The sequence below is a fragment of the Choristoneura fumiferana genome, chromosome 21, assembly GCF_025370935.1.
Source record: "Choristoneura fumiferana chromosome 21, NRCan_CFum_1, whole genome shotgun sequence".
In the NCBI taxonomy this organism is placed as follows: domain Eukaryota; kingdom Metazoa; phylum Arthropoda; class Insecta; order Lepidoptera; family Tortricidae; genus Choristoneura; species Choristoneura fumiferana.
In genome coordinates, this window is record NC_133492.1 from 3,909,800 (window position 1) to 3,931,832 (window position 22,033).

At 38.0% G+C, this 22,033-nt stretch overlaps 1 protein-coding gene across 1 annotated transcript; it reads right to left on the bottom strand.

Annotated features, from left to right (window-relative positions):
* Positions 1 to 511: 511 nt before the first annotated feature.
* Positions 512 to 10,482, bottom strand: LOC141439583 (uncharacterized). Its single transcript, XM_074103875.1, has 3 exons — positions 10,389 to 10,482; positions 1,102 to 1,295; positions 512 to 825 (listed from the first exon to the last, which is right to left on the bottom strand). The coding sequence occupies exons 1-3, from the start codon at positions 10,401 to 10,403 to the stop codon at positions 756 to 758; spliced, it is 279 nt and encodes a 92-aa protein (XP_073959976.1). The 5' UTR covers positions 10,404 to 10,482; the 3' UTR covers positions 512 to 755.
* Between the last annotated feature and the right edge of the window lie 11,551 nt (positions 10,483 to 22,033).

Below are 22,033 nucleotides of genomic sequence, written 5' to 3' on the forward strand. Positions count from 1 at the left end.
TCTAAACTATTCTAAACTCTATTTTTGTATAATTAACCTTGCCGTGACACTATGCTGAGTGGGGTCCACTTTATACTATTCGATGTTATTTTTATTTTTTTCCATAATAAGAAATAAGAAACTGGCAATAAAAATAAGCATTCTTTTGAATTCTTTGCATTTGAAACATCTTTGAGCAGTTTTTTTTTTGATTCCCTTACGATTAGGCTTCAATGAAGATGGTTAATATTTTACAACAACACACAACATAACATACATGGCACATAGAACATAGATGGCGCTAGTGCTGCTGCATAAGTAGCGTAGTAGAAATAAGCAACCTGAGATATGTATGCATAGGAAAAATTCGTGTCTAGATTCCTGTGCAGCGGTGGTGTAGGGGTTATAGCACGCAGCACGGATTGCTGAGGACCTGGGTTTGATTCCCAGCGCTGGTCTCTTTTTCTGGTTTTTCTGTGCATACATGTCTCAGTTTGTATTTTCGATAATATTTTACAATTAAACAACAAAGTTAAATAAACCGTTTTATTTACATTTTTACAAATTTTCTACAAAATACAAGTGAGCGCTTGCTCACTCACATGTCTAAGCTCAAAATATGGCAGTGTATTTCAGTTCAATTTTACAAGCATTAAAAAACAACACAACAGTTCGTTTACAAAATTAAAAAGTTGGACTGTCAATTTTGACATTAGCTTTCGGTTGTTTTATGATGTTGTCTGTGGTCCGATTTGGCGCCAAAGGTCACAGTAGAATCACCAGCAGTATGGGTAGTTGGGGCAGAGAGCGGGGTTGAAGTCAGCGGGGTACCGTGCGGCACCAAGACTGGAAAGGAACATATTTGTTGTCAATTTAATAATTCACACTTTAAGTAAGCATTTTTTTATTTTAATATTTCAACGAGAGGTTGGGATGCTGTCTGGGGTGTGGCGGACTAAAGCGTCAGCATCACAGTATACTTGGGATAAATAATAGTTACTTAGCAGCAAGGACAATCGCAGCAGAGTAAGGATAGCCCCACTGGGGGATAGGGATGCCTTCTGGGGTGTGGCGGGCTAACGCGTCAGCATCGCAGTAGGGGCAGTTGGGGTAAATACTTACTTAGCAGCAGCAGCAGGTGCAGGGGCGGCGGCAGCAGCGTAAGGGTAGCCCCACTGGGGGATGGGGATGCCGTCTGGCGTGTGGCGGGCTAACGCGTCAGCATCGCAGTAGGGGTAGTTGGGGCATACTGCTGGGTGGACACCGGCCGGGTACTCGCGGGCGAGCGCTACCGCGGCAACGACGCAGATGATTAGCTGTTAATAAATAAAAGACTTTTTAAAAGCTAAATCGAAATCCAAAAGATACTGAGTTATATTTTGATATTGAGAGATTTGTCCATACTAATATTATAAATGCGAAAGTGTGTGTGTTTGTATGTTTGTCCGTCTTTATTTTTGGCATAGAGGTAGTTTATGGCCAGAGAGAGAGAGTGACATAGGCTAGTATTTATATCGCAAAATGCACAATTCCCGAGGGAACAGCGCGCGATAACCGAATTTCACGAGGGCGAAGCCGCGGGTAAAAGCTAGTTTTATACATAAATCTCTCAATACTCGCTTATTCCTCTCATTCTGAGGGGAGGCCTGTGCCCTGCAGTGGGACGTATATAGGCTGGGATGATGATGATGATGACTCGCTTATCCTACCGCCAAGCAGCAGAGCAGAGCGTGGAATGTTAGAGAGCCGGTAAAATAACTGGCTCATACTCGTATACCTATTCTTTATTTATGTAGTCCTCTAAGTTGGCATCACATTTAAAATCCTCTTAAGATGACCACTTGCTTGTTTGCCACCCTATTTCCCCATTCATCCCCCAATTAGGAATAGAAAAGATGTCACGTTCACGTTTGTAACATCACAAGTCTCGACTGGATGGCAAACGTGCAAGTGGGTCTCCTGATGGTAAGACATCACCACCGCCCATAAACATCTGCAACACCAGGGGTATTGCAGATGCGTTGCCAACCTAGAGATCTAAGATGGGATCAAGTGCCAGTAATTTTACCGGCTGTCTTACGTATTTGTCCAATATTCGATTATATGGAATTGTAACATCGATATCGTAAGACTGGCCTAAATCCCAACCGATTATCGATTCTTGGCGATTACCATGTTGCGTGGGTGCGTGCATTGTTGCAGTTGCAAGTGCATTAGTGTTGTCACTGTTAGGTATCTATCGATATATCGATGTTACGGTACGTGCTTTAAAGGACCCAGTGCCTAGACCACATATACGCGACTGTATGTTTATAAAATCGTCATTGTAAAAAAATGAAATAAACACCGGAATACGTAAGGATTTTTTTTTTTTAAATCAGACTAAATGCCCTCTGTGATATTGAGGATAGCAACATAATTTATGTAAAATTGCCATTGTTTTGCGACAGACAGACGGACAGGGAACGTCGTGAAGTGACATTACGAGAGTTAAGTACAGTAAGCGTCAGAGAAAAGGAACCCCCCTGTGTGACACGTGACAGAACTGTCTGGCCCTGCGGTTCACTATCACGATCTCTGAGACAAGTGCATCATAGGGAGATCTCGGGTTCAAATCCACTTTTGTTTTATTTATGTTTTTGGTTTATTTATTTTTTGTAGTATTTTCCTGATCATTTAAATAAGTAAAAAAAATTAAAAAGGCATTGATCATTGATAATATTTTTTTAACCACATTCGAATTGATACGATCTTCGCAGGTGTGAGTGAGACAAGAGAACCTTAGTAATAATATCCGAATACGATCCGAATTGTGTAGGTAATAATTGTTTTATTATTATTCCACGAGCGGACAACAACTTATAATTCTTATAATATTCAATACTCGCATTGCAAGTTACATTCAAGCTCACAGTCAATCTTCTCCAAGCGGTGAATAACAACTTTCAAAAATATCGTTTTTCACAAATTTCTCTTATCGAAATCCTCGGAATCGAACTCGATTCACTGCAGGTAGTGCACAGGTCGAATACTTCGATTTGCCGCTAGGCCATTTGAATACCTAACGATAGTTGCAAAATTAATAGATGCTAGTTGCGTGCCATTAGTATTTAGTAGATAATGCAATGCACCAAGCGCCAAAGCAAACACAACCTTCTTGCACAGTAAAAAGAGACTTTCAAAGAAGCAGACTTTGAGGGTGGCAGATATTTACTTAATCTTTGCATCCTGTTCTAGCTAATGCGTATAGATATGAATAGATAGATTGCGTTTAATGCCGATTGTTGCACTACCGTAATGTAACTTCAGAGAAGTATCAAAGACTGCTGTATTAAACTGCGGCTTAAGGTTGAATATAGGATAATATACTTTATGAGCCTCATTTACTTAACTGAGGGTATATTTATAACGAAATTTACAAATCGTTACGTTTCGTGTCGATCTCCTTGTGTGAATATCTCCACGTCGTAATATTATCCGATTTATTAAGTTCACGAAAAGCTTTTATTATGGTTCGATTAACAACTGGTTTTGAAGGCTAAAATTGTTGTTCTCTGGGAACAAAAACAACCTATAAAGAAAATAGCACGAGATATGGGTGTAACGGTAAGTTTTTAATATTATATTTATTGTTGAAATATATCTCACAAATTGCACTTTTCATGTATTTCTAATGTTATTGTTTTCTTTTATACAGAGAAAAACAGTTCGAAGATGGATACAAAGGTATCAAGCGACGGGTGATGTGAAATGTGATCGCCAAGGTCCTCGCCCAGTGGCTTACACCGATGAATCAGAACGACACCGTAATATAGTGCAAGTTCACTCAGTGGCACCCTTCAAATCTACACGCTCAAGTGCTGAAACTTTTGGGGTGTCTCTTAGCACAGTTCGACGACATCTACACGCGGCGAACATCCATAATTATAAACCCGCCAGAAAAATTAAGCTTACTGACGATCACCGAACCAACAGAGTAAACTTTGCCACTCGTTACTTAAATTTCGACTGGGAAAACGAAATAGTTATATTTACTGACGAAAAGTGCTTTAAGTCAGATAAGGATGGGCGAAAAATTTTGTGGAGAAGAAGTGGGAGAGGTATAACCCAACAACGTATTAGATCTCAGAACAAGCGGGCGTTTAACACTAGGTAAATAACCACAGAAGTAATAATAAAATCTTTTTACTATTTTGTGTAACTATCACATTTATTTAAATCACGTGCAAGGCGTGTATTTAATATTCTTTTGAAGTTTTCTTAGATCACATGTTGCAACAGATTTTAAAAGGTTGACTGTTTTAGGTTACTGGGATGGATGTCTTCAATGGGCCCAGGCGAGCTAGTGGAAATAGGCGGCCGCATGAACAGTGAGCGATACCTCGAAGTGTTGAAGGACGTAATGCTACCGTCAGTGCGTGTGGCATATCCTGAAGGACAAATTTACCTGGTTCACGATAATTCTTCAGTGCATAAGTCCAAAATCGTCAAAGACTGGCTAAATAGCCAAAAAGACATAACAGTATTTGAATGGCCGGCTAAAAGTCCGGACCTAAATCCAATAGAAAACTTGTGGGGTCAGATGGTATTGAATTGGGACTCCAGTGAGATAAGGTCCAAAAAGAATTTGGATAATGAGGTAAACAAAACATGGGAACTGTTGCGTAATAGTGATACGTGTTTCAATATGGTTTCGAGCATGAAAACTCGGCTTCAAGAAGTAATAGATAGTGAGGGCTATCCTCTCCGTTACTAACAGTAAGATTATTACTTACCAATAAAACAGCATTGGAACGAAAGAGCAAGTGTTAATATTTCCTATTACTATTATTTCGTAGTTAATCAATAATAAACAAACCTTTGTTATGATCAGTCAAGTTACCCTTGTTGACGAGTATTCATGTGTTAATGATGCACCATCTGACCTCACATAGGTATTGTTTTTAATGTTGTTTCAAAAGGGTTATCAGAAACCGTGATAAAAGAGAAAGATGTAAATTGCTATACTATAATAGTTCAGCATGTTGGTTCTTTCTCAGTAATCACAGGCACAATTAATATTAACAGTCTATGTAAATGTTTTTATAAATATGATGTATAAGCGAAACGTCACCCCCAGGTATTGTGTTTTATTAGTAAATTTAGTTCGGCTCAAAACCTAAGTAAATAATCATATTTTAACATAAATAGAAAACTGTATACCTACTGAACCAGAAATCTATATAAATAAACAAATATTGTGTTTGCAACATGCCTATCATTTTTTTAATACCTCAGGCCTACTTTAACAAAGATCTCTTATATAATAATAACAATCAACGACAGGTGATAAATAAAATAAAAAAAAAAAGATTTCAAGGTGCGGGGGTTTGAACTGCGAACCATAGCATGTCGAGGCTAATTAACTATCCACTAGACCAACTCGCTCTCTACGTAACATGACAAAAATATTGAACGCTTTGATGTCATTACCGAAGGGGGGATCCTTTTCTCTGACGCTTACTGTACATTTTTCACCCTTCAGATACGGAACCCTAAAAACGATGACAGTGACGACTTCTGCTCAGTAAAAGTTCATGACATTGACATCTATGTACCTTACAGCACTAGACTAGCTGTTTGGAACAAGACGCGCGGCGCATCAATCATCAATATTACTTTGACACAACCGCTGTCACGGACGTCAACAGACTATAGTGAACTGTTCACAAAACCGCGCTGTGAACTAATTTTGTGCGCCGTTTTGATGTAAGAAACATGCAGTCTATACATAGATGTCGATGGTTGAACGACATCACATTTTTGAAGCAAACTATCGACAAGGAATATCTCGACAAGTCAATAAGTGGACATCACTAATACACTTTCAAATGAGTACTGATGGATGTATGTCAATTTGCGTTCCAATTGAATGACAGCTGTCAAATTCCGCGCGCTTTTTGTTACAATACTGCACCTGCTACCTTTTTGTTGCTGTTTTTAACCCCCGACGCAAAAAGAGGGGTGATATAAGTTTGATGTGTGTCTCTCCGTCTGTTGCACCGTAGCTCTTAAAACGGAGAACTAATTTGAAGGCGTTTTTTTTTATTTGAAAGCAGGTTTTCTAGCGATGGTTCTTAGACATGTTTCACTAAAATCGGTTAAGCCGTTTTTGAGATATTAAACTTTGAAGTGACAAAGTCGGGGGTTTTCCAACTTTATAACATGTAATAAGCAATTTTGTCACAAATATTACTACTACAAATTAAACTTCAAATAAAACTATTCTATGAAAACAGAGCTAATGTTTTTTTTCATGTCTCACATAATAGTAGCTAAAGTATATCATATAAGACATTACTTTGTTAAACACATACATTTTAATTAAGGTTACTCTGAGCTTATGCACTAACTTAGCACCTTGTGTGGGCAATTATAAAATACATAAATGTATGAAATACATGAACCCATTCCATTTAAGTAAGTCGTTCAATTAATACTGATTGTCATTTTTATTTCCTTTTTCAGAATTAATATGTTATAGGAATGAGATAAAATGATTGAGCACTTACAAGTTCTTTATAAATATTTTGTGTGAAGGTTTATAAGGTCGATACGGATAAGAACCAATATCGTTTTTTTTTTCGTTAGCCCTTGTAATGTCCGCAGTCCTTATAGTGCTGTAGGTGTTCATGGGCGGTGGTGATCGCTTACCATCAGGTGATCCGCATGCTCGTTTGCCAGCTATTTTAATAAAAAAGTTCCAAATTTTAAGAAACGGTTCCGTACATTAAAAGGAAAAACGGAACCCTTATTTGCCCACTTTGTTGTCCCTCCGACTGTCTGTCTGTCAAGATCCTTTATCTCGGGAACGCGTGGAGGTATCGGGTTGAAATTAAAACAGTAATGTACTCAGGTTTACAATCCCTTGAAACTGATAAAAAGTCAAACCTCTGAATCAACGCAACAAAAGACAGTTTTTAAAAGAACCGGGCAAGAGCGTTTTGGACACGCCTAAGATAGGGCTCCGTAGCCATTACAAAAAAATTAAGTAATATTTTTCTGAGGATTTCGTAGTATTTTGAAAGGAATCTTCCAAGTTTAGGTAAGCATATTTATACCTTAGGCAAACTGAACTGTTATAGTTTTGCTAATAAATTTGATATACTACTACCACTCTGAATTTTCTCAATTTTTCCAACCAACATTTTAGTTTTTAGAGGGTGTGGGGGGGGGGACGCTCGATTTTAATGAAAATTTGCATTTTAAAGTTGAATATTTCGCACACAGATCACTGAATCGAAAATCTTCGCAAACCCCCAATGGTTTTAAAAGACCTAAGAATCTTACGATACCCCACACTGTAGGGTTGGATGAGAAAAAAAATCACCCCCATTTACGTCTATGGGTCATATAATTTTTTTTACTACTGTTTTGTCGGAATACTTGCTACATAATATTCGTGCAAAATCTCAGCTTTCAAGCACTAACAATAGTCTCTAAGCAAAGCTGTGGACGGACAGCCAGAGATTTCGTTTTTGCCATTTTGGCTACGGAGCCCTAAAAAAGGTGTTACCATACAAATTGCCTTAACTTAAATAGTTAATTGCTGTTTCACTGTGCGGCAGTTAGTGTAACAAATGATTAACTGTAGGCGCAAGCGAGTGGTTGCACATGACACAGGGCCAGGTGTTCGGAGAATATTTAATGAGCATTATTAATCTTAATTAGTTGACGTGTGTTGTGATTTAATTTATCAATTAATAAGTGATTGCTACTTAACAGAAGCCATAAGGATTTTTAATGTAATTCGAGTTGGTTCACTATATATACATAATATATAAAAGAGAGAAAAGCAGCCGCTAAGATTATGATTAGTTAGTAGCGACATCTCTTGTCTGGGTGAGCGGTTAGTTCCGAAAGAATGTGACGTCTCTCGACGAAACATAGATGTCGCTAGTGCTGCTGCTTAAGTAGCATAGTAGAAATAAGCAACCTGAGATATGTATGCATAGGAAAAATTCGTGTCTAGATTCCTGTCCAGCAGTGGTGTAGGTGTTATAGCACGCAGCACGGATTGCTGAGGACCTGGGTTCGATTCCCAGTGCTGGTCTCTTTTTCTGGTTTTCCTGTGCATCCATGTCTCAGTTTGTATTTTCAGCCGCTAAGAGTTTATAGTTAGTGTAAACACGGTTTAACTTACTGAATCAGGCGTTACCTTGCGGAGGTCCATATTAATGAACTACAAACGATTAATTCGCTCACCCTAGACCTTAAGCCGAGTTTAGACTTGCAAGAAAAACCGTGCAAGTTGCATTACATTGCGAGGCCGTAAAGCCAACGAGTTTGTAGTGATCACAATTTTTCTTGCAAATCTGAACTCGGTTTTATGATAGCTATGGCTATACAACAACGTGTGTTCATGCAGCTCTTCCACTTCCAGTAAGAACACGCACAAATCACACAAACCCAACTCTCACCACCCCCACTGATGTGTGTCCATGGTACAGATGCCGTGAATAATGTTCTCCCATCATATTTTGTCGGAACATGTTCGTGTTCATCTTGTACTCAACACTGAAGTTTACTAAAGCTAATGAGGGCTATCGCGAATGAATTCGCCGCTGAGGCGCTAGTGTAGCGTGAGGTCTCCGAAATGTCAAATCTCATAGTTTTGGGTGAGCTACGCGGGTTTATTTATAATAAGATTTTTTTGTGAATATTTTGCATAACCTGAATTAATTACGGCAATTATGCATTACGGCGCATGAATGTCTGTGTTTTGAGACAGTTTTGTCTTTCGGAAACTTTTGTCCTCCCTTTTTTTCTGAACAAAACGGACTAAGCAACACTGTTGCTGGATTTTTTATGGTACGGTTTAAAGTGTTTAAATATGATTTTAATCTAACTTGTTTTAACGCCCGTAATAACAGACTCTGCAAGCCACACTTAAAAACCTCACGCACAGTGCGCCATCTAGTGAGACAAAAACGATAGCCTCATTGAGATACAGTACGACTACTTAGAGTTAACACTTGACAGATGGGCGTGCCTTCAGTCAATTTTCAACTTTGAGGTCATACAAATAAAATAGTTTTTACATAATCTGTAAACGTGGGTAGCGGTTGAAAATTGAAGACACGCCATCTGTCAAGTGTAACTCCAAGTAATTGTACTGTAGCAAGATAAATAAAATATGAACTTATCCGACAAAATAAAATGGATAACCTAACCTAACCTAATCATCAAAAAGTTGTAAAACCCCGTTTGTCACTTCAAAGTTCAATAACTCAAAAACGGCTAAACCGATTTTTTACTTTCATCATCCCAGCCCACTGCTGGGCACAGGCCTCCTCTCAGAACAAGAGGGCTTGGGCTATAGTTCCCACGCGGGTCCAGTGCGGATTGGGAACTTCACACGCACCATTGAATTGCTTCGCAGGTTTTGCAGGTTTCCTCACGATGTTTTCCTTCACCGCAAAGCTCGTGGTAAATTGCAAATTTAATTCCGCACATGAATTTGGAAAAACTCAGAGGTGCGAGCCGGGGTTTGAACCCACGACCCTCTGTTTGAGAGGCGATAGGTCAAACCACTAGGCCACCACGGCTTTTTTTACTTTACTTAAGTTTAAGTAGGTAGGTACTTTATTTCATACACGAGCAACTATCATTACAGGTTATATATAACCTAATGCAATAATGCCTAAATTATAATTTTACACTTTTGATGAAACATGTCTAAGAACCATCACTAGAAAACCTTTTTTTTTATTCGACTGGATGGCAAACGAGCAAGTGGGTCTCCTGATGGTGAGAGATCACCACCGCCCATAAACATCTGCAACACCAGGGGTATTGCAGATGCGTTGGCAACCTAGAGGCCTAAGATGGGATACCTCAAGTGCCAGTAATTTCACCGGCTGTCTTACTCTCCACGCCGAAACACAACAGTGCAAGCACTGCTGCTTCACGGCAGGATTAGCGAGCATGATGGTGGTAGCAATCCGGGCGGACCTAACACAAGGTCCTACAACCTGAATTCAAATTAAAAAACCGCATTTAAATCGGTCCCTCCGTTTAAGAGCTACGGTGCCACAGCCAGACACACACACACAGCGGTCAAACTAATAACACCGCTCTTTTTGCGTCGGGGGTTAAAAAAACATTATTAAATAGATCTGTAGCACGCCGAACGGTTGTGTTACTCTGAGGATGAACTCTGGCTGAGTTCGAAACGAGTCAGTGTATCAGTGACGACTTTTAAAATTAATAAATTATTTTCATTATTAATTTTTTTTTTTTTTTTTTTAATTTATTTAAATTATTTTCTTTCTTCTTTCTTTCTTTCTTTCTTTAATAGCGTCTAAAGTTTCATAGTGTCTGTGCTGTATGGTGTCTATGTGTTTTATGAGTGTTGTATATGGACTTACCACTTTGGCGAACATGTTGTATGACTTGTGTGGTCCTCTCAACGTGTACCGTGAGACTGATGCCCGGCAAACGTCGCGCTGCTATTTATATGCGCAGGAGTCGCGGAAATGGCACAAAATGTTCAGGTTTTGATGTTTCTTAATTATACCGGGCTGATTTAAATGGGTCAGTAAGGATAAAGATGAAATTATGAGATATACTCGTGGTTATAACTGCATAGTGGTTTTCCATCGTTTGTTTTGCAGGTGGTAGGACCTTGTGCAAGGTCCGCCCGGATTGCTACCACCATCTTGCTCGCTAATCCTGCCGAGAAGCAGCAGTGATTGCACTGTTGTGTTTCGCGTGGAGAGTAAGACAGCCGGTGAAATTACTGGTACTTGAGGTATCCCATCTTAGGCCTCTAGGTTGGCAAGGCATCTGCAATACCCCTGGTGTTGCAGATGTTTATGGGCGGTGGTGACCTCTTACCATCAGGAGACCCACTTGCTCGTTTACCAACGAGTCGAATAAAAAAAAATGTATAGGAAAAGTTCATCGTGCTATTCGTGCTTTACCCATAGTGCAGCCGTTTTAATAATTTAATTTAATTTAATAAAAAACAAGACAAAGATTTTCCATTCCCATTTCATTTCCATTTTCGTCATTTCCAAAATTGATATGTATTTTTTTAGAAACACATCATCCCATCATCACCCTAGCCTATATACGATACGTCTTATGCTGGGCACAGGCCTCATCTCAGAATGAGAGGGCTAGTGCCGTAGTTCCCACGCGGGCCCAGTGCGGATTGGGAACTTCGCACACACCGTTGAATTGTTTCGCAGGTGTGGCAGGTTTCCTCACGATGTTTCCTTCACCGTAAAGCTCGTAGTAAATTTCAAATGTAATTCCGCACATGAATTTGGAAAAACTCAGAGTTGCGAGCCGGGGTTTGAACCCACGACACTCTGCTTCGTGTAAGAGACCGCAAATCGGCAAGCGCAGCGTAGGACGTCCAAAAGTAGATATGACCTGGTTAAAGCAGGTTCACGGTGGATGCAAGCCGCTTCCAACTAAAACAACTGGAGGTCTACGGGGGAGGTCTATGTGCAACAGTGGACGTCCTACTGCTAATATAATGATGAATCTGGGACGGGTTACTGGTAGCTTATAATATATTTTTTGTGTTTCCTATTCTTACTTATCTTTTTGAAGTCAGTGCCTTAGGATTTATTTTTGGAGTCTTTTTGTATTATTTATTTGAACTCCAAATTTTGTTACTTTACGTAAAACCCATATCGAAAATACAAACTGAAATAAGGATGCACAGAAAAACCAGAAAATAAAAGACCAGCGCTAGGAATCGAACCCAGGTCCTCGGTCCGTGCCACGTGCTATATACCACTACACCACCGCTGGACCAGCGGTGTCCAGTGAGTACTAAAATAAATTAAAAATCAACAAAACACTATACAAAATGTTGCCTGACTAATTTCTTGAGAGTAACAAGCGAACTCGCAAATGGGTCAATATCATACAATTAATCTACTTACAAAGTAAACAAAATTATGACTTCAATTTATTACTTCTTTTATTCATCACCATCATCATTATTATTACGACTTCACAAAAAATGTTAGAACCTCTTCTTCTGTCACCTTCTAGAGTCCTGTTATCCTGAATTGACTATACATAGTATCAGTGGGGGTACAGGCTTCAAAAAGGTCGCCTACTATTAATGGAGTGCACATCTCACTAATCTCACTCACCCACACACACACACACACACACACCCACACACACACACACACACACACACACACACACACACACACACCCACACCCACACACACACACACACATAATGATGGTTGCTATTTCTTATTTTAGTTCTGTCAAGTTTATTATATATGATGTTTCTCTATATTCTAATCGTTTTGACAAGTGTTTTGGGATTATGTTGTTGCTAGATTTCAGCACATTTATTGTCCTTTTTTTTTATTCGACTGGATGGCAAACGAGCAAGTGGGTCTCCTGATGGTACGAGATCACCACCGCCCATAGATACCTGCGACACCAGGGGGATTGCAGATGCGTTGCCAACCTAGAGGCCTAAAAACAGCAAAAAACACGTTTGTTGTATAGGAGCCCCCTTAAATATTTATTTTATTCTGTTTTTAGTATTTCTTGTTATAGCGGCAACAGAAATACATCTATGAAAATTTCAACTAGCTATGGTTCATGAGATACAGCCTGGTGACACACGGACAAACAGACGCACGGGCCGACGGACAGCGGAGTCTTAGTAATAGGGTCCCGTTTTTACCCTTTGGGTACGGAACCCTAAAAAGTATCCATCTAGATCCTTATAAGTAGGTAGGTATGTAAAGATAGGCTGACAAATTTTAAAAAATAATTTAAAAAAATTAAAAACCCGACTGCCTTAAAAACTAAAAGGAAGAAATAAGTCTAGTGGTCGAGAACTCTGTCAGGAAGCTAATTTAAGGCTTCAACAGTCGGGACCCATTACCAAGATTTTTTGAGCTGGTTACGATTAGAATGGGTCCGCGAGACTGTTGAACCTTAAATGAGCTTCCTGACAGAGTTCTCGACCACTAGACTTATTTTCTTCCTTTTAGTTCGGTCAGTCGGGTTTTTCAATTTTTAAAATTTAATGTTTTTTATTTTTTACTTTTTGATATTTCTGTGAAAATAGTAGATTAAAAGTATTATAACCCATTTATATTTAGAATAGGCTAATTATTAGCCTTCATTTGATTCCCATATTGTTACAATACATTTTTTTTTATTTCTTTGCCATATTTTTTTCGCAGACGCCATTATGAAATATTATATACCCTATGTCACTCCGACAGTTATGACGAATCCAATGATACCTCATATGTTACAATCCGTCCAGCCGTTTAGGCTGCAGCGAGGACCAAAGAAATGGACATACATACCCACATACATACATATATACGCTCGAAAAACATAACCCTCCTTCGGGCAGTCGGGTAAAAATGGCAAGGATTCAAAACTAGATTGGACGTCACGTCATCTGGTTAAGCCAGTTCTTTGTCCAACTGCTCTATATTTGCTGTAGGTACAAACGGCGTAGGCGCAAGTCCGATCCATTTTGAGAAAATCATGTCGGTTTGAAATGAAATGAAATGATAATTTATTTGTTGAATTTGCGAGTAAACATGGACAATCACAATGTTTCACTTATTTGGTACCTACCAAATAAGTGTACATATTCAACCGGAATTCCGGTGTGCAAAATTTTTACATTTGTGTTTATTACACATTATATAGAAAGAAATATAATTGTACACATTGAAATTATAGTATTTGACTATTTTTTTAAATGTTTTAACCGACTTCAAAAAAAGGAGGAGGTTATTAATTCGGTTGTATTTTATTTTTATGTTTGTTACTTCAGAACCGATTTGAATAATTCAGTTTGTTCGACTGAACAGTCGAGTTCTTAAATTGGACGCAGTTTAACAAAAAGGATCCAACCCTTAACAATTACTTTTTAGGGTTCCAGAGCCAAAATGGCAAAAACGGAACCCTTGTAGTTTCGCCATGTCTGTCTGTCTGTCTGTCTGTCTGTCCGTCCGTCCGCGGCTTTGCTCAGGGACTATCGATGCTAGAAAGCTTAATTTTGCACGGATAATGTAAACTATGCCGACCAAATGGTACAATACAAAACTTTTTTTTAAGGGTACCTCTAATAGACGTCAAGTGGGGGTGATTTGTTTTTCTCATCCAATCCTATAGTGTGGAGTATCGTTGGATAGGTTTTTTTAAAACCATTAAAGGGTTGCTCAGACGATTTTTCGATTCAGTGATATGTTTGTGAAATATTTAACTTTTAAGGGTAAATTTTCATTTAAATAGAGCGTCCCCCCCCCCTCTAAAATCTAAACCGGTGGGTGGAAAAATTTGAAGAAATTCAGGAAAATAAAGTAAGTATATCAAATTTTCAAGGAACGGCTAAGTTTGCTTGAGAAATTATTAGTAGTTTATGAGTAAATAGCAGCCTAAGGTATAAAATATACCTAAACTTGGAAGATTCCGTATAAAATACGAATTCCTTAGAAAAATATTACTTGATTTTTTCTTAATGGCTACGGAACCCTATTTTGGGCGTGTCCGACACGCTCTTGGCCGGTTTTTAATTTTGGATCTACTTTCAGTAGGAACAAAAGCGAATTTAAAGAATAACATGACGGTGCTTTGGATCCTTTTTGTTAAACTTCGTCCAATTTCTGAGCAAAAATTTTATCAAAAAGATCTGAACACGACTCTATTGTTAACGGCGTAGAAGCGTATTAAGATAATTTTGATTAAATTATTGCTCCGAAGTTTACGAACTCGGCTGTATCTAGGTACAGTCGCCATAACTTTTTATTTTTTATTATTATTTATTTATTTACGTCCCAGCCTATATATACGTCCCACTGCTGGGCACAGGCCTCCTCTCAGAACAAGAGGGCTTGGGTCGTAGTTCCCACGCGGGCCCAGTACGGATTGGGAACATCACACGCACCATTGAATTGCTTCGCAGGTTATGCAGGTTTCCTCACGATGTTTTTCTTCACCGCAAAGCTCGTGGTAAATTTCAAATGTAATTCCGCAAAATTATTAATTAGAGGTCATTTTTCGATATTTTTGATCACCTTTGTGCAAGGTCCGAACGGATTGCTACCACCATCTTGCTCGCTAATCCTGCCGTGAAGCAGCAGTGCTTGCACTGTTGTGTTTCGGCGTGGAGAGTAAGACAGCCGGCGAAATTACTGACTCTTGAGGTATCCCATCTTACCCCTATATCAATACCCCTGGTGTTGCAGATGTTTATGGGCGGCGGTGATCTCTTACCATCAGGACCCACTTGCTCGTTTGCCATCCAGTCCAATAAAAGAAAAAAACCAAGGCCGCTCCGAAATATTTAATGGCGACTGTTTTCGCAAGTTATCTTTATAGTAATGATTCGGATTGCGACAGGAACTAGTCAAGGTATGTTTGTCTTTGTGTCTCTTCTAACAGGATAATCCTTGGCGAGACCTTTTAACGTGTCTATTGTTCTACTGCAATTAATTTTATTAGTTCTTACTAGAATTGCGAGTACGAGTATGTATCGTTGGTCATGCTATTATTTTTATAAGCAACATTGTTCCGGAATCCAGATCCATATAGAAATGTATATATAATAATAATAACTATTGAAATAGTAGATTGATAACCAAGGGTGGAAAGTGACCCATTTCACCTGAGCTATAAGTGAGAGCGCCAATAGTTCGAGGGGAAATGGGTAATTTCACCCGAGATAGACTCTCTACTTTTCATTTCGACTGTGAGGAAAGTAAAATAGTACAAAAAAATGAGAATAATAATAAATTGGTTTCTGTATTCATGTAAAAAAAATAAATTGAATTTTTGATTGACTATAGGTACCAACCTTCAACGGTACCTTCGACCTGGCCACTTGCCACGGCCGACTATAAAAAAAATCGAGTTGGTCACGACCAAGGAGCTTATAAAAAAACTGGAGTGGAACGCCGAACGAAGAAGTTTGACTTTCCATCTCTTTCTTCACATTTCACGAATGACTTCCATCTCTTTCTTAACCTAACTAAAGAAAGAGATGGAATATGTTCGTACGTAATAAAGAATTTCTTGTTTCGGCGCATTCAACCTTTTTGTGTTGTATATAAGCTCCTTGGTCACGACGTGCATCTAGATGGCCATTCCGAAACGTGAAAAAAAATTTCATTGACGTAACTCAATTATCTTTCGACTCGCGGATAATCGAAAAATAAAAAAAAAAAAATACTTTCACCCTAGAGATGAAAACGCCATGAAAATTAAACTTACCGAACAAGGGGAGATGAGGAGGATAAGGAGAGGAAGATAAGTAGTACATACAACAAGAAACTCGGACTCACGCACTGAGGGTCCTTACAAATTTTTAGGTATCTACACTCCGTGAGCTCTTAAAAAAAACCTTCGGATTTTAGCAGCATGCTTCGGGTATAGACGATGACATGCGATCGTGATTTGCGGTTCTGCAGGGCTACTACGAAACTCGAAACTCGAAGTTCGTGTCGTGCTCGCTCTCGTATCAAATAGTATAAGTGTCAGAGGGACCGCACGACACGAACAATCGAGTTCGAGTTCGTAGTAGCCCTGCTGTTCTTGTTCGGGTGCACTCTTCGCGTGATGATTGCTACGAAGTAAAAAACAATTGTCATTTTCTACTACACGAATCCTTCCGATTTCCCCCGAAACCCGAAGGTTTTCTAAGAGCTCACCGAACGCAGGAACACACGTTAAGGCAGTGATTCTCTATTTAAATTAACGATGGAAGAATTCGAAAATGCTGATTTTGTTTTATTTGTATCTATGACAAAAGGTCATATTGTATTAAAATTAGAAAAACATAAAGAAGCGTAATATTATTACAGTAAGGTTTATTTTGTAATACACGAAGCATGCTTCTAAAATCCAAGGTTTTTTTAAGAGCGGAGCAAATAATCGAATACTCGTCAAAACTGAACATCATTTCAGCGACTTTTAAAAATAATACTTAGATTCCTTAAATTTCCTTTTTTATTACCCGTATGTATGTATGCATGTCTATTTCCTATGTCCTCTCATAACTGCTCAACGACTGAACCGATTTTGATAAATGATACGTCATTGGATTTGTCTTGATGACGCAAGTGACACTGGGTAGTAAATTCAAATTATTGAAAAATCAAAATGTGAGTTACAAAAAAAGAATAGGGTTAGGTTAGAATTAGTTTCAAACGAAAAATGTTACAAGCACCACACCATCTCAGCCTATATACGTCCCACTTGCTGGGCACAGCCTTCTCTCAGAACAAGAGGCTTGGCCATAGTTCCACGCCACCGGGCCCAGTGCGGATTGGGAACTTCACACGCACCATAAAATTGCTTGGCAGGTTTGTGCAGGTTTCCTCACGATGTTTCCTTCATCGCTAAGCTCGTGGTAAATTTCAAAGTGATTCGCACATGAATTTGGAAAAACTCAGAGGTGCGACCCGGGGTTGAACCCACGTCCGTCTGCTTGAGAGGCGATAGGTCAAACCACTAGGCACGGCCGCCAGCTTCCGGGGAAAAAATCGTTTATATTTATTAATAAAAGTTTATTCATATGAAACAAGAAATGAATCTGAAAAAAATTTTTAGCGAAAAATTAGAAAATAACAAAGATATTGTTAGAAAAGAAAAGTTAACTATGGCAATACTGAGGTTATAAAAAAAAAAATTGTCTAGATGGCGCCACCATCTGCTCTAAGTTGTCTACTTCGTTATTCTTGCTGTAAGACATTTTGTATTTCGGAAATTAAATACTTTGAACGAGAAATCTCAAGTTTTCATCTTAGAAACCTGCAAACCTCAATAGGTTATGGGCCCAGGAAGCTCTGTAACTTAGAGAACAGTAGAAAACAGCAAAGAAAAAGTTAATTTTGTTGTCAAGAAATTATCAAGAAGATAACCTCAAAAATGCAAGCCGCGCGGTCATTGAATATGGACAAATTTGATGGCAACAACTTTAAACAGTGGAAATTCCAAATCAAGTGCGCTTTAAAAGCGAATGGAATTGATATTTCTGTACCCAAACCAGAAACCAACTCAACAGAATGGCTTAAAAAAGACGGCACTGCAATGTTCATCATAACCTCTGCGATGGACCTCAAGCAAATTACACTCATAGAAAACTGTGAAACTGCTCAAGAAATAATGTTGAAACTCGAATCAGTGTATGAACAGAAGAGTGAATTGAATAAAATGCTGGTTCATGAAAGGTTTTATCAGTACAAGATGTCCTTAAGTGACAGTGTAGCACAACACATCTCTAAAGTGGAAAATTTAGCTCAGCAGTTGAAAGATAGTGGTGAAACTGTTAGTGAAATGGCCATCATAACAAAAATACTCGGTACACTGCCTGCCAAGTATAGATCGTTGCGTCAAGCATGGATGTCATTGGATCCTACAAAGCAAACTCTTACTAACTTAACTGCTCGTTTGTTAGATGAAGAAGCCAGTATTGCGGGTGAAGAAGAACAGGAAACCGCCCTGTTTGTTGCTAATACTAAGTCAAAGAAAAAGAATGAGGCAAGTAGCAGTGGTGCAAATCAAAACAAATCTGTCAAGCATCGGTTTGAATGTTATAACTGTGGGAGGCGCGGTCATTTCTCAAAAGAATGCCGTGCTCCAAGAAAAGCAACCAAGAAACCAACTAAAGAAGAAACAATGTTAGCTTTTAATGTGGAAACCAACTATAATGAAGTTGAAGAGAATACTTGGATATTGGACAGCGGTGCATCAGCACATATGACATTCAGAAAAGATTTTTTTGAAGAAATTGTTCAATGCAAACAAAAATCATTGTCACTGGGTAACAAGCAATCAGTAGAAGTGTGCGGCATTGGAAAAATTATGATAAAGAGATGGGTTAATGAACAGTGGGAGCACAGTGTGCTAAATGGAGTGTTGTATGTTCCCAATTTACGAAGAAATTTGTTTTCTGAAGGAGTAATAGTACGAAAAGGATATACTATTATCAAGAAACACCCAAACGCTTTAATATGCAAAGAAGACAAGGTCGTAATGATTGCAAGCATTACAGAAAATAACTTATACAAGTTGAAAATAGAAACAGTGGTTCCAGATGTTTGTAATGTGGTTCAAAGTGATCAAAATGACATTAAAAGGTGGCATGAGAGATTGGGACATATCAACCTTAAAGAAATAAAGAATATGAGTGCCAATAGTGTAGTTGAAGGCTTGAAAGTGGACAATAATCAAAATGACTTTGTTTGTGAAGCATGTGCATATGGAAAACAATGTCGTTTCTCATTTCAAAAATCAGTGCGAGGAGAATTACAGCCAGGTGACTTAGTATACAGCGATGTCTGCGGGCCTATGAGTCACGCATCAATTCAAGGTTTGAAATATTTTGTATTGTTCAAAGATGCTGCTACAAGTTATCGACATGTATATTTTATGAAGCACAAGAGTGATGTCCTGGAATTTTTTAAGAAATATAATGCTCTGGTCAGGAACAAATATGCCCATAATGTAAAGACACTTCATACAGATAACGGAAAAGAGTATGTAAATAAAGCTTTTAAGGAATATTTGGAGAAAGAAGGCATACTTCATGAGTGTACGGCTCCGTACACACCAGAACAAAATGGTCGCTCTGAGAGAGAGTTACGCACTATTGTAGAGAGTGCTCGCTCTATGCTATATGCAAGAGATGTTCCATTGAATTTGTGGGCTGAAGCTGTGAACTGTGCAGTTTATATATTAAATAGAACCTCCTCGAGCCAGACTCCCAATAAGACACCTTTTGAGTTATGGAATGGAATGAAACCTCAAATGGGTCATGTAAAAATATTTGGTAGTACTGGATATGTTCATATTCCCGACCAGCTCAGAACTAAGTTTGATAAGAAAAGTGAGAAAATGATGCTTGTTGGTTATGATAATACCAACTATAGAATGTATAATTTAAATACAAAACAAGTAAAAGTGTCAAGAAATGTAATATTTGATGAAAATCTGGTTCCTGAGATAAGAAGAAATATAGCTCAAATATTTGTTTTAAATGAAGAAAATGATGATACCGTGAATAATAAATCTAACACTGGATCTGGTGTTGTCATCGAGGAAGATGTTGCACTAGAAGAAAGTTCATCAACTGAGAATGATTATAGCAATTGTGAAGATCCTTCCTATGAGCATCCCAAGAATTAGATGAAGAGTTGGAAACAATATGTCATGTGAATTTGAGACCGCGAAGGAAGCAAAACCTTGAAGCAAATCTTTGTTGAGCTGTCATTACCACAAACTTATGGAGAAGCAATGGGAAGCCCACACAAGAAGGAATGGTCCAAAGCCATACAAGAAGAGCTGACTGCACTAGAAGAAAACAAAACTTGGTCTCCAGTAAAAAAGGCAGGTCAGAGAACTCTTACTACTAAATGGGTGTTTGCTGTCAAGAAGGATGTCAATGGTCAAATTATGCGCTACAAGGCTCGTCTGTGTGCTCGTGGTTTTAATCAAATAAAAGGGGTTGATTATCAAGAGATATTTTCTCCAACCACGAGGTATGATTCAATAAGAATTATTCTGTCAATTGCAGCTAAGTATAATTAGAAATTCAACAGTTTGATGTGAAAACAGCATTTCTAAATGGTTATCTTGAAGAAGACATTTATATAGAAATACCAGAAAGGTGTAAAATTTGATAGTAACTATGTTTTAAAATTGAATAAAGCTTTGTATGGATTGAAGCAGGCTTCTAGGTGTTGGAATAGAAGATTTACTGATTTTTTAAAGAAATATGGTTTTGTACAATCACAGGCTGATAACTGTATATATATAGTTTCTTCTTAAGAAAGTTAAAGTGTTCTTAATAATTTATGTTGATGACGCTTTAATAGTGTCAGAGTCTAAACAAATTATTAAAGAAATTATTAATTATTTAAAACAAGAATTTAAAATTAAAGAGCTAAATTTGACATATTTTGTGGGCATGGAAATAGAGAGATTGAACAATTGTATTTGTATATCCCAAAGAGATTACATTAGGCAAATAATAGAAAAGTTTTCCATGTCAAATGCAAACCCAGTAAGTACTCCAGCAGACATGAATGTTAATTTTACTAAAAGTGAAGATGAAAGCATTTCGAGCTTTCCATATAGAGAAGCTATAGGATCATTACTATTTTTGTGTTCAGTTTCGAGACCAGATATAGCATTTGCTGTTAATGTTTTAAGCAGATATGTAAATAACTATAGTCAACAGCATGTAAACGGGGTTAAACGTATAATAAGATACCTAATTGAATCTAAAGATTATTGTATAAAATATGGAGAAAGCAGTGATCTCATTGGATATTCTGATTCAGATTTTGCAGGTGATATAGATAGTCGTAGGTCTACTACCGGTTACATTTTTCAAATGAATGGAGGACCAATCACATGGTGCAGCCAAAAGCAAAAGACCATTGCTCTCTCCACTACTGAAGCAGAATTTATTGCTGCTTGTGAGTCTGCAAAAGAAATATTGTGGTTACAACAATTATTGTCTGAGTTAGGTGAGAATTATAATTGTGTAACACTATGTGTTGATAATCAGAGTGCCATTAAATTAATTAACAACCCTGCTTATCACAAGAGAACAAAGCACATAGATGTTAAGTATAATTTTGTGAGGGAAAAGGTAGAGTCAGGTTTGATAAAGATTGAATATGTACCAAGTAAAAATCAACTGGCAGACATTTTAACTAAAGCCTTATCCACTCAATGTTTTGCATATCTAAGAAGTCATCTTATGTATAGCAAGTAATTTTATTTTTGTTATTAAAGACACTGAATCAAAAGTGTCAATTTAATTGTTACTGTTAAGTGAGTTAACTTTTAGTGGGAGTGTTAGAAAAGAAAAGTTAACTATGGCAATACTGAGGTTATAAAAAAAATTGTCTAGATGGCGCCACCATCTGCTCTAAGTTGTCTACTTCGTTATTCTTGCTGTAAGACATTTTGTATTTCGGAAATTAAATACTTTGAACGAGAAATCTCAAGTTTTCATCTTAGAAACCTGCAAACCTCAATAGAT